A 13,485-nucleotide genomic window follows, 5' to 3' on the forward strand; every position below is an offset into this window, starting at 1 on the left:
CTGCGTTGTCTGGTAGATCTATTTTTAGTTTTTTGAGGAATCTTTATACTGTTTTCCATAGTGGCTGCCCCAATTTACATAGATTTAACTTCTTGAGGGAGGAAACCGGTATCTTGGTAAAGACAGATCTTTGACACAGTGCCTGGTGCATAATTGGCATTCAGGTGAACTGTTGTATTGGGGGAATCAGATCAGGAGAGAGGAAGGAAAGTGTTGCAATAATTCATACTTTTCTGATGGATAGAAATAGTTAACAGTTGTTTTTTCCAAGGTCTAATGCTGGACCCATTTTACTTATTGTTTTGTAAGTAATTGGGGAGAAAGGTATCGTACACTGACAGGCCGATGGGGAGAAATGACAGGAAGATCCCACAATGCCAGAGGAGTGAGCAGGAAACTAGCATCTCAGTATCAGTGTGATCAATGAGAAATAAAATAATCCAACATATGTGTGTGACGATGAGCTATGAACTGCTGCTTTAATTCTAGGAAACAGGTTTTGGAGTCACTAGATTATGCAAAATGTTACACAACATCAGGATGGGAACTAGAAACCCAAGAGAATAATCTCCACCCTTCATAGAATGATGTTGGATTCTCACTTGGAATTCAGTTTACCATACTTTTTGGGCAGCACCTCAGGAAAGGCAAAGGCCACTTAGGTGTCCTGAGAAGGTCCCAGAGAAAAGGAGTTACTCCAGTGTTGAGAGAGACTTCAAGATCCTGGCTTCCTTTATCAGTCAAGAAATAATAAGGAAGTGATGATGATGACAATAATGGCTGACATTTGTGAGAGCTTAATATGTGCCAGGTGCTCTGCCTTCAGCATTAGTTCATTTCATTCTTACCACAATGCTATAAGGTGGGAATTATTAACATCCCTATTCTACAGATGAGTAAATTAGGGCAGAGAGAAATTAAGTGAGATGTTCAAGGTCACACAGCTGGTAAGTGGTAGAGCCAGAACTTGAACCCAGGTTTCTGTGCCTGGAAAGCTTGAGGCACTAGTGTCTTCATATATGATATGATATATATGATATGATATATGTGATATGATATGAGCAAAGTCTGTAAAATCCTGAAGGGCATGGATATATGGAACAAATCTCGAGAGTACTACAATAAGGGTAACTCAGGTAACTCAAAAGGAAATTGCTATACATGTGGGTGCTAAACATGTTGTCGCTTCATGGTTGTATGAGCAACGTAAACAAACAGAGAGTTGGGAAAAGATTTAAGCGAATTCCTGGATATTTGACAACTTCAGATACAGAGAGTTAATATGAATTCCAAACAGTTTAGGGTCTGCAAACCTCTTCTGTACAGGCCTGGAAACTATTCCTAGGAGCGACTGTCGAGGAAAGTGTGAATCCTGGTCCAGGGGTCTAATCCATCACAACCATCTGGGCTGGTTGGATTCCCCAGCCCTGGATCCCATCCATCAGCATGTGGCCAGTGTTGTTGCTGCTTGTTACAGTACAGTTAAATCAATTCATTTGTTTCCCCCAGGTGATGTGCTGGTGGTCCCCATCAAGCTCCACAAGTGTCCTTTCTGCCCTTACACTGCCAAACAGAAGGGCATCCTCAAGCGGCACATCCGCTCGCACACAGGTGAGCGACCCTACCCCTGTGAGACCTGTGGCAAGAGGTTCACTCGACAGGAACACCTGCGGAGCCACGCCCTGAGCGTAAGTGAGCTGGCAATTCTCTGACGGTAGGTGGGGTTGGGGAGAGCAGCTCCAGACATTCATCTAACATAAGGATAAAGCCAGCCTGTCTTTCACGTCTCCGTCCACTGGGATATTTTCAGAAAATTTTAAACATGTTTCTACTACTAAATTGAAGCTGGGTTGGTGGCACTTGGAGAGAGTTAAAACTTTAGTGATAACAGACTCGTTTTCTTAGGGAAGAAAGTTTAGATCCTGGTCAGGGATAGTTGTCCTAAGGCAGAGAACTCTGGGGCTTGGGCAGGGGGTTGTGTTCCACCAGTGTGATGCCAAAGGTCAGCTGAATCCTCAGTTTCGCACCCAATTCCATCGCCTCAGTGTTGGGGAGAGGTAATGTAGGCATACCTCGTTTTATTGCACTCCACTTCATTGCTCTTTGTGGATATGTTGTTGTTTTTTTACAAATTGAAGGTTTGTGGCAACCCTGCATCCAGTGAGTCTATTGGAGCCATTTTTCTAACAGCGTTTGCTCACTTTGTGTCGTGTCATGTTTTGGTAATTCTTGCAATATTTCAACCTTTTTCATTATTATATTTGTTATGGTGATCTGTGCCAATGATCATTGATCAGATGATGGTTAGCAATAAAATATTTTTTAGCAATAAAATATTTTTAAATTAAGGTTGTATACATTTTTATTTTTTATTATTTTTTATTTTTTAATTATTTTTAGGTGAGGCAACCCTTGGTTGACCTCACAGATTGCCAGGACCTTGTCAGTTTACAATCCCTTATTTTTTTTATTTTTTACACCTACAGCTCCTGGTCTTCCTAGGTGGTCTCCCATCCAAGTACTAACCAGGCCCAACCTTGCTTAGCTTCCGAGATCAGACAGGATCGGGCACGTTCAGGGTAGCATGGCCATAGACTATACATTGCTTTTTTTAGACATAATGCTATTGCACAGTTAATAATAGATTGTAGACATAACTTTCATATGTACTGAGAAACCAGGAAATTTGTGTGGTTTACTTTATTGTAATATTCACTTTATTGCAGCAGTCTGTGACTGAACTCACAGTATCTCCGAGTTATGCCTGTATTATTGCCATTTATTTATAAGGCAGCAAAGAGACCCCCAGACCAAGGGGACCTCCCTTCCCACTGGCTGTCCCCTAGGATTCTGTCTCCCATGTGAATGAATGATTTCCATCAGTAAAAAGCACTCAGGCCATTAAGAAAGGTGTTGCATTTAAGATCATCTTTGAGCAAGGCAATCAGTCCTTGAAAAATCCAACATAAAAATGATTTGGACTTCAAATGATACTATCAAGAATGTGAACAGACAACCCAGAGAATGAGAGAAAATATTTGTGAATTGTTTATCTGATAAGGGTCTACTATCCAGAATATATAAAGAACTTTTACACGTCAACAATTAAAAGACGTACAGTGGATTTAAATAGACATTTCTCCAAAGAAGATATAATGGCCAGTAAGCACATGAAAAGCTGCTCAACACCATTAGTCCTTAAAGTGCAAATCAAAGCCATAATGAGATGCCACTTAACACCTACTAAATTGGCTATCATCAGAAAACGGATAATAGCAAAGTGTTGGCAAGGATGTGGAGAAATTGGAACTTTCATACATTGCTGGTGGGAATGTAAAATGGTGTAGCACTATGGAAAACCAGTCTGGCAGTTCCTCAAAAAGTTAAGCATAAAGTTACTATAGGACCCGACAATTCTACTTCTAGGTATATACCCAAGAGAACTGAAAACATACATTCACAAAAAAATTTGCACACACATGTTCATAGCAACCTTATTCATAACAGTAAAAAAGTGGAAAAATCCAAGTGTACATCAACTGATGAATGGACAAACAAAAGGCGTATCCTTACAATGGAATGTTATCGGTCATAAAATGGAATGAAGTTCTGATACACACTACAACATGGATGATCCTGGAAAAGGTTAAGTGAAAGAAGCCAGTCACAAGGGACCACATATTCATATGATTCCATTTATATGCAGTGTACAAAATGGGCAGACTCATGGAGTAGAGAGTAGATTGGGGGTTGCCAGAGGCTGGGGAGCCATGGGAATGGAAGAGGGATGACTGCTAATGGGCACAGAGTTTCTTTATAGGGTGACGAAAATATTAGGGGATGAGATGATGGTGATCTTGTGAATATTCTAAAAGCTGCTGAATTGTACACTTTAAAAGGGTGAGTTTTTATAGTATGTGAATTGTGATTTTGAAAGAATCCAGATTTAAGACAGGTACAAGTTTACTGACTGACTGCCTTTGTTCTCAATACTGGCCCCAGCACACTTGTCTGAGAATGGCCCCATCCCAAGACCTTAAGTTTTTTTTGTTTGCTTGTCTCTAGTTTCACTGGTTGGAGTCCTCATTCCCTCTGTTTCTCCACATTATATAAGGTCCAGCCTGCTGCATCCTAAAAAGGTGACATTCAGAGGCCGCATCAGGTTGCGAGGGTCATATACACACTCAGGTTGGCTCAAGTGTTGAGAGGTTAGTGTAGGAAGTGCAGGAAACCTCATGGGAAGCAAGGACATGGTCAGGATATAATGGCAGTTCCAGCAACCTGGGTATCAAGGCCCCTCTCCTGCATCAGCCTCTCTCTGTCTCTGCCTCCTGTGCATAACCTGCATCCAGAACTCTCTAAAAGAGGCTGTGGTTCACAAACCCCCTTTACTGGATTTCTGTAGAATTCATACATTTAAAGATAGTTCCTTATACAGAGGGGACTCCTGGGGCTGCTGCCCTCAGGTGTTACTGTATGGGGTGGGAGATCAGGTTTTCTTTTCTGGAATACAAAGCTCTTCTCATTAAGGAATGCATTTATCAATGAAAAAGTCAAGGGTGAATCATCTGCTGGCATATTCAGGGAATACAGTTTAGCAAATCTGTCTGCCTAATAACTAAAAAATTTAAGGTATATTAGAAGCCATGTGTAAAATCAGAATCAGTTCACTGAGTGCCCTTTCTATGCCAGGCACCAGAGATATAGTAAAAAAACGTGACAGAGGACAGAGGACGTGAATGAGGATAGTCCCTGCTTTCTTGGAACTTACGGTTTAGTGAATTTTACCAACAATTTGTTAGAAATACAGTAGTCTCCCCTTATGTGCAGTTTTACTTTCTGAGGTTTCAATTACCTGCAGTAAACTGTGGCCAGAAAATATTAAATGGAAAATTCCATAAATAAACAATTTGTAAGTTTTAAATTGCATGCTATTCTGAGTAGGGTGATGAAATTACATGCCGTCCTGCTCCGTCTCACTCAGGATGTGAATCCTCTCTTTGTCCAGTGTGTGTGTGCACGCTATATATGCCACTGGCCTATTAGTCACTTAGTAGCTGCCTTGGTTATCAGATCAATTGTTATGGCATCGCAGTGCTTACATTGACATAACCCTTATTTTACTTAATGGCCCCAGAATGCAAGAGTAGCGATGCTGGCAATTTGAATGTGCCAAAGAGAAGCTGTTTTAAACGAAAAGGTATGTATGTAGAGGAAAAAAATGTGTATATATAGGTACTCTCTGTGATTCGGGCATCCACTGGGGATCTTGGAACATATTCCCCATGGATAAGGGGGACTACTGTATAATGAAGAAGTTTAAGTGAGACTATATATCTGGGGGGCCTAACCTGGCCTGGAGCATCAGAGAAGACTTCTTTAAAAGACATTATGAAGGGTGGGGGATCAGCAATGGGGAGGAGGGCACATTCCACCCATGTCCAATAGCCCTGGGGTGGAAAGGACCTTGGTGAAGCCGAGACTGCAGCAGATGGAACAAGAGGAAGAGCAGTGAGAAGTGAGGTTGGAGGGTCAGCCATGGGTCACATCACATGGGGCCTTGAAGGCCATGGCTCAACTCCATTTCTGTGACATTTACTGTGTCTGCTTGTGATTTCAGGTCCACAGATCCAACCGTCCAATCATCTGCAAAGGCTGCAGAAGAACCTTCACGAGTCACCTGTCACAGGGGCTGCGGCGCTTTGGGCTGTGTGACAGCTGCACCTGCGTTACAGACACACATGATGATGAGGACGATTTGATGCCCATCAACCTTAGCCTGGTGGAAGCTTCATCCGAAAGCCAAGAGAAGAGTGACACAGACAATGACTGGCCAATCTATGTGGAGTCTGGTGAGGAAAACGACCCCGCTGGAGATGATTCTGACGACAGACCACAAATTCGGCCCAACTTAACAAATCGAGAGACACTCACGTAGCAGTAAATTGGTGGGGAAGAGGCTTTAGAATTTGTTATTGCTCAATCTGTCGTTGAAAGCTACCTTTTGTCCAATTTTGTGGAACCCTGAGAGGAACATTTTTTCACTGTTAATATTATTTGCATTTTCGTTAGACTACATGGTAGGGATTGGATTTTGTGACTCAAAGGATTATGACTTTTTAGCATGGTACCCTTGGTTTCTGAGAGCTTTTGCTGACCATTCCTTAATTCTGAGTGAATCAAGGCTGGCCCTCAGGCCTCCAAACTCAGGTTAGGAGGAAAATAAGGAAACCGCCATGCCTCTTTTCATGTTGTCTCAATCTTCTGTATTCCTTTGTTATCATCCTCTTTTCTCTGAAAAGGTGGGCAAGAATTTATTAAGTTTTGAGATCAATCTTACCTCTGCCGAGCCTCTCCTAGTGAATTCCATATTCCAATTTTCTGGTGAAGTATTTAAGGGAAAGCTTTATCGATATAAGGCAGACAGGGCTGTCTGGCTATATGATCGTAAAAGGTACTTTCTAAATCTAAGACTGCAATTTTATTATTTATTATTTTTTAAGCGTCTATAGCACCAGGTATTCCTAGGTGGTCTCCCATCCAAGTGCTAACCAGGCCCGACCCTGCTTAGCTTCTGAGATCAGACTAGATTGGGCACATTCAGGGTGGCATGGCTGTAGACTAAGACTACAATTTTAAAAGGGGATATTTATGTGCAGACAAGCATGGAAATGAGCTAAAAGCCTCCTCATGGCATTCTGACTGACTTGCCCAGTTGAATTAAATTCTAAGTTAGCCCTGGGAAGTAAGCCCATGAGCCCAGGTCTGGGTGTTTTCCCTGCTGGGTTTGGTATTCGACAATTCTACACACACAACCTGTTTTGTGATCATAAAAGAAGTCATTTGGGCAAAACAAAATGCTCCCCTGCATTTTCAAGCCATTTCCAGAGGCCACTGCTGTGTAACCTGGAAATGCAGCTGCCGCTGACATTCTTTTACTTTGTGAATAGAACTCTAATTGGAGGAAAAGTGTAAGCCTATATAAATAATATATTTCTAAATAGTTTACCTTTTAAAAGATCCTCTAGAAGGGAAGAGAAGGTTAGTAGAAGAACAGATTTTTAAAACCCATTTGCTTTTAACCCACTTTGCAAGCATGCAATTATTCTAACAAAAGGCTGTACTTCTTTAAAAGGCTAACAAAGAAGGAAATGTTAGGGATTGAAATTTTTAAGGCATTTTCATAATTTTGTCTTATGTTAAGTTATCCAAAATGGATTTTAAAAGAAATCCCTTTTTCTTCCTTTTAGTTCTAGTTATGTTTCAAAAGGTAGTCAAATCACTTTTTTTTACCTCTTGAACAAAAAAGATCATCAAAAACATCATAAATTAGCTTGTAAATGTTAGTCATTGAAGAGTTCGAGAGGTATTTAAACTGTACTTCTCAACAGAAATTAAACTCTAGCTAGTGCTACTCAACCCGTGGCCTATAGACAGATGCTGATCTATGAATTGTTTGATACCCATCCACACAGTAGGACCACGTATTGGGCTGCAGTGGACTGGAAATTTAAAAACTGGTCTTTTACCACAGATAGTTTTAAAATTATTTTTATAGATCAAGAGTTAACAAATTGAAAAATTACCAAGGACCGAGAACACTTTTCTTAACCCGAAATGAAAATATTAGCTATTGTTTTAAAAGAGGTATATTTAGCAAAAGGGAAACCTAAATGGATATGTAGAAGATATATTTTGTAAGGAGTTATGTTTGATATTTTTGTTCTCTCTGTTTAAAGTATTTCTGATGTTTTAATATGATTTTTTCTACCTCACAGTTTAACTTCTTTGCCTTGTTTCTCTGGTAGAGCAAGGACCCTCTTCAGTGACCCCATGACCTATTCATAACATTGGGTGCTAAGTAAAAATTTTACATTAGAGATTTCATTGTAAGACAGTGATTTTTCAACTGGGGGTGATTTTACCCTCTGGGGGTTGTTTGGCAATGTCTGGAGACATTCTCAGTTGTTACAACTTGGGGCAGGGTGTCACTAGTGTCCGGTGGGTAAAGGCAAAGGATGCTGCTAAACATCCTACAATTCATAGGACAGCCTCTTAAAACAAAGAATTATCTAGTCCATACTGTTAAGGGTTAAAAGTTGAAAAACCCTGCTAAAGAGTAGGATCTTAAAGCTGACCTTTAATGAGTGAACTTAATTTTGCGTTATATTTTAGTATTCCTTTTACCTTATAAATATTTAATAGGCCCTTGTGCTCCCACAAGTTTTGGAAAATACTAGATTAATAAAATGGAGAATGGAGGCCAAATTATTCATAACTTGCCAGAGATCTGATTAAGTTTGCAATGTGGAAACTTAGAAATTCCAACCAGAGTTGGAATGCCCCCAGAACCACTACTAGGTTGTGATCATTTTATTAAATTTTAAAGTAGCAGAATCATTGGCAGGAAAATGGAACACAAAGCTTACTATTTAAATGATTCTCTTTTTTCCATAATGTCTTGAATCGTTGCATTCCTGGTTGTCTGTTCGGAGTTTGTATGTTGACATTTGTAATGACCGGATTGTTGAATTCTATCACTTTTAAAGGAGACCGTTGTCTAGACTCTCAGATCATAAACTGCCTGTTTTAAATTTATGTTCACATTTGGTGGTCAGTATTTATAATCTGCACAGTGTCTTTGAGGTTTAATTTGTGGAGTTGGTGATATTTTTATAATATGTAAATTCACAGTTGGGTCCAACACAGACCATTAGTGATTTAGGTTATATTCTGGCATCTTTCTGGCATATTCAGTCCAAATTCACAAAGGGATACTTTCATATTAGATATATTGCATGAATGGGAACAAGATTCTTACTTGTGATGGAATTTTAAAATGGCATCCTTGGGAAGTTTTTTCTCTTGGGAGAAGGGGACAGGATTTCGTAGCAAGGGTGGGAAAGAATATAAATAAGGCTTGTAACTGTAATATATGAAGAAATGGCATTGAGCATCGTGAATTCTGGTCATTTGTCAGAAAGATGCCATTTAGATGTAAATATTTTGGTGGCCATTAGACTGAATATTCCTTAAGAAAATGACTGGTCACAGAATGTTGTAGAATTGAATATTCTGGTGGTTCAGAATACCGTGACGGTTTTTTGTTATTGTTGTCGTTCTTAATTGATGTGATAAACCCCACAGAGAGAAAGGCAACAGGTAGAGTTACCTGTACAGATTCTGAGGGCAGTGGGGAAGGCTGGAGTGGCCTTTGGTCAACTGAATTCAGACTGTTTCATTTGGACTTCTAGGTTTTTGTGTGTCCCTATGCATTGACAATAGAATTATCTCTGTGAGGTCTAGTATAATGGGGTAGGGAGGGACAAAGTGTTGGGTGGGCGAGAAATTCCTATTATACTCTGTTTTGAGCACACACTATACTTCCTATCGTTGTTGGTCTCTTATAACTTGTCTTGTGCTTTCATGTGGTCACACTGTCTTCTACCCCCAAAAAGGGGGCACTTTTATTTAGTCGCTTATGATGGGCAATGTTTTCATTGATTTTTGTTCAGTATTTCCACAACATTAATTATTATTACGTTCCTCAAACCTTTCATTATAGTGCTGAAAATCTGAATTCTTTTCTTCAAATAATGCTTCTGTAGATACAAAAGGAAAGGTTTTGTTTGGCAGGAATAGTTCGGTTGGTATCTAACATGTCCTAGTCTTAAAAGGTAACACTAACTCACACCATTGTGATTAGGTGATATAGAACCTTCATAACTTAAGGAGGATGTTTAGCATCTGATCTGACCCTCCAGGTGGATAATTTTACTACTGCCAATTCTTCATTGATAAGTGTGGTTTTGGGAGCAATTTTTATATTCATTTGATTTTTGGACAAGGAGATGGACCCACATCATGCAAATATGGGAGCTGTCCTGGTTTAAAAGCCTCTTGTCCCACAGGAGCAAGTGTCTCATAACAACTCCAAAGACATAGCTTCCAGGGTTCCCCTTGCAGGGGACATATCTATTCCAAGAGTCACTGTACTTAGGGAAGCTCAGAGCTGTAGCTTCCTATAAGGTATTTATAGTTCTCCCAGTCTCAGTGCATTTTACCAATTAGGGGTCATTTCTGCCATATGTAATGTTGCCTAGCAACATAGTTGACATACTACTCTTTAGTAAGTTGTCAGGGGAACAGAGCTAGAAAGTTAACCAGAGGTCAAATTCTCACACAGAAGGGGAAAGGTTCTGTTAATCCTTTACCAAATAGCATGCTGAGCAATTGCATAATAGATGCTCTACCTAGTTCCTATAAAATATAGCCAGAGGAATTTCCTATTAAAATATAGCCAGCACCAGCTAACTTTTCCTCTCTTGAAGAGTGTTCATTGTGCTTAGCTGCTTGTGATTTATCCACTGCAGATTTTGCTGAGATAAGTGTAAGAGTTGGATAAATAGTCACAGTGGTCCTATCAAAATGTCACGTATCCTTTGGTGCTGCTCATAGTAGATGGATATAGTATGACATATTTATAGGGACATTAAATGGAAATTTCTGGGAATCTCATCAATCATACTTTGATGAGAACCTATGTCCACCTGGCAACCACCAAACGCTAGGCTCTTGGTAACAGTGCCTCTTATTGCTCTGTCATGTGGTGCTACTCTTGCCTGCTTCCATTGCTCCTCAATAAGTGAGGATATTGGGTTTTCCAACAATTATTTATGGAGTCCTTCTTATGTGTCAGGCACTAGGGGGACAGCAATGAACAAGCACGATCCTTGCCCTCAAGGAACTTGTAGTGGGTAATCAGGGAGACTACCAAAGGGTGTGACAAATAAGGGCAAGGACAGGGTGCTCTGAGAGTGCTTGGGTAGAGCGCCTAGCCCAGTCTTAGAGCTTCAGAGAAGGCTTTCTTGTCTAAGCTACTGTTTGTGGTCCTTCCCATCCAGTAAATTTCTAGCTTTGGGATACAGTTTATGAGCAATTTGAACAATTTCTGACATTTCTTGCCTTTTCCAAACGTGGTGGTTTTGGACATTAACAGTGTTTAAATTACTTGTTTTATTCAGGTATATAAAAATACTGTAAACATTTTAGAATATCCTAGTCTTTAGAAAAATGCATTAGATGCTATGGTTTTCTTATTAGAAACAAATAACTTCCCATTATCTTGATCCAGTGTAATAAGATAGAACAAAAGTATTGTTACTGTGACAAATGTGGAGGAGCCAGGCTGCATCTGCCTTGAGTCTTGGCTGGCCATGTAAACTGGTAATACCCAGAAACCAGGAGAGATATGGGATAGAACCATTAAATCAAGAATTTGAGAAATAAAAGGGATGTTAGAGATACTGTAGTCCAACTCCATTTTACAGAGAGGTGAAATGACTAGTTCCCAGTTCCCACACCTCTAGTTGGGATCAGACATCAGGCTCTGCCAGGTTAATGCTAATAATAAACATGTTTGGGCAGGTAGCAAAGAGCATCTGTAGATAGCATTTGTTTCCTTGGGGTACCCATTGGACTAAAACCACAGAAGAGGAAGGTGCTATTTTAGCCTCATGTGACTTTGTGTGATCATGGCCTGCATTCTTGTAGTGCTTAAGACAGGAAGGGGGTGAAATCACATGTCGAGCATGGGGGAGTTAATTTCTTTGCCAATAATGCCAACATATTATCTGAAACAACATAAACACCACACACACACACATACACACACACACACACACACACACAGCAGATCAAAATGTCCACTTATTTTATATGTATCATGTATTTGATTTTAGTATATTAATTTTATTTGTAAAAAATTTCCAATTTAAAAATTATACATTTTCTTGAAATTACTTTTGCCAACCTCTCTGACTTTTGAGATATAAATTGGGCATGATTCAGGGAAGTTGACAAAGACAATCTTATTTGAAACAAACAAAAAAACATTTAAGTCAGCAGCCCATATAATAATATAGTATTGAGTGAAAATATGTTTTAGGTATTTCTTGACTCTGAATTTTAATAAATCTACTGTAAAAGCTAAATTTATTTCAAGGTCTGTGGTAATATATAACAGTTATTAGTAAAACAGATTTGCCACTTTGTGATTTAAAAATAATTAGAAGCATAATAACTCTGTATGGTGCCAGGTAGCTACTAGACTTATTGGGGGATCACTTTGTAAATTATGTACATGTCTAACCACTATGCTATACACTTTAAACAAATATAAAATAATATTGAATGTCAACTATAATTGAAAAATAAAAATTATTAAAATAAATTCAGGGAAAAAATACTATAGTAAAAAAAAATGAACTATTTTCAGGCACTATAGTCAGAATAGTGTGGGAGATATTTTAGGGTAATTGAAGGTGAACATCTTTAACTTCGTTCATTTACTTCATTATTTGAGAATGAATCATGCTAAGATTCTGTGTGACAGCACCTATGGATTCAGCAACGCATGGTAGCTATTCTCTTACCTGGCAAGGTTTCCAGCTATAAAACCTGCATTAAAAAAAAAAGGAAAAAAGAGAAAAGAAAGAAATTTTGGCTAAAAAAAAACCAAACACACACCCTGCATGAAAAAATGACCTTGGATATTATACAATGGATAGAAAAAGTTGAAAGGAATTCTGATTTCAGATATAATTTTTCAGACTTTCTTGAAATATAAGTGACTTTTTTTCTCTAAAAATAAAAAATACCTAGAACCAGAAATATTTATCAGTATTTGATCTTAAATATAAATATTTAGTTTGGGACTAAAATTGATGCAAATCACCTTTGATTTTGTTAAAATAACCTGTGGGTAGACAGGAAATAGTCTCAAACTAAATTTTTGTTTTGATTTACATAAGTCAGATTGAGACACCCTAGTGACAAATTTAGAATAGAAATAGCCTCAGCCAGGTTTAAGAAATAGTCTTTTGTTCCTTTATTGCTTATTTTGTCTTCAGAAACAAATGCAATTTAACTATTTTTTTGTACCTTCCAGAACTTTGACCTAAATTAGATAACTGTAAATTTTAGAATGGCTAAGGTCAAAATGGTTAAAACAATTTCTTTAGAATGAATGAAAAGAATTAAGGATTAATTACCTCACATGGATGGGTTAATAATCTTTCCTAATTTAAATTTCGTTAACTGTTTTTCTCATTAGAATTATTTTGCATGAAATTCTAATGTGGAATTTTACAGATAAGATATTAGTTAAGAAAAAGAAGACAGCTATTAAATAGAGCTCTCAACAAAAGAAGCTTCCATCAAACATCTTTTCCCACCTCTCTGTTCAGTGGTGTTAGGACCAACTACTTATATTCTGAGAGAGTTTCTGGGCAGAGTATCGCAAGCTAGAATGTTTTAGATTCTGTGAAAGAAGACTGACCACTGCTTGATGACTGGGTTGATTCATGGGATGCAATATAAGCAAAAACTAATGGCAGACAACCCCCAAATCAGAAAAGACATAACCATTCTAAACACTAAGCACTATAGTCACACTTTCCAATAACTCAAAAGAAAAAGAGTGAC

General features: G+C 38.7%; 1 protein-coding gene and 2 pseudogenes across 2 annotated transcripts in view; 1 reads left to right on the forward strand and 2 right to left on the reverse strand.

Annotated features, from left to right (window-relative positions):
* ZBTB8B (zinc finger and BTB domain containing 8B) overlaps positions 1-12,666 on the forward strand; it is a 29,729-nt gene extending 17,063 nt beyond the window's left edge. Inside the window, exons 3-4 of one of the 2 annotated variants that reach the window (XM_011357855.2) lie at positions 1,510-1,688; positions 5,621-12,666. In XM_011357855.2, coding sequence (XP_011356157.1) covers positions 1,510-1,688; positions 5,621-5,938 — 497 coding nt within the window. In that variant the 3' untranslated portion in view covers positions 5,939-12,666. Of the gene's footprint in view, positions 1-1,509; positions 1,715-5,620 lie in introns of both variants that reach the window. The other variant, XM_023529302.1, reaches the window with a different exon arrangement.
* Positions 2,478-2,596, reverse strand: LOC111738322 (annotated as a pseudogene).
* On the reverse strand, positions 6,504-6,622 carry LOC111738246 (annotated as a pseudogene).
* Positions 12,667-13,485: the final 819 nt, after the last annotated feature.

This window comes from Pteropus vampyrus, unplaced genomic scaffold (assembly GCF_000151845.1).
Source record: "Pteropus vampyrus isolate Shadow unplaced genomic scaffold, Pvam_2.0 Scaffold36, whole genome shotgun sequence".
In the NCBI taxonomy this organism is placed as follows: Eukaryota; Metazoa; Chordata; class Mammalia; order Chiroptera; family Pteropodidae; genus Pteropus; species Pteropus vampyrus.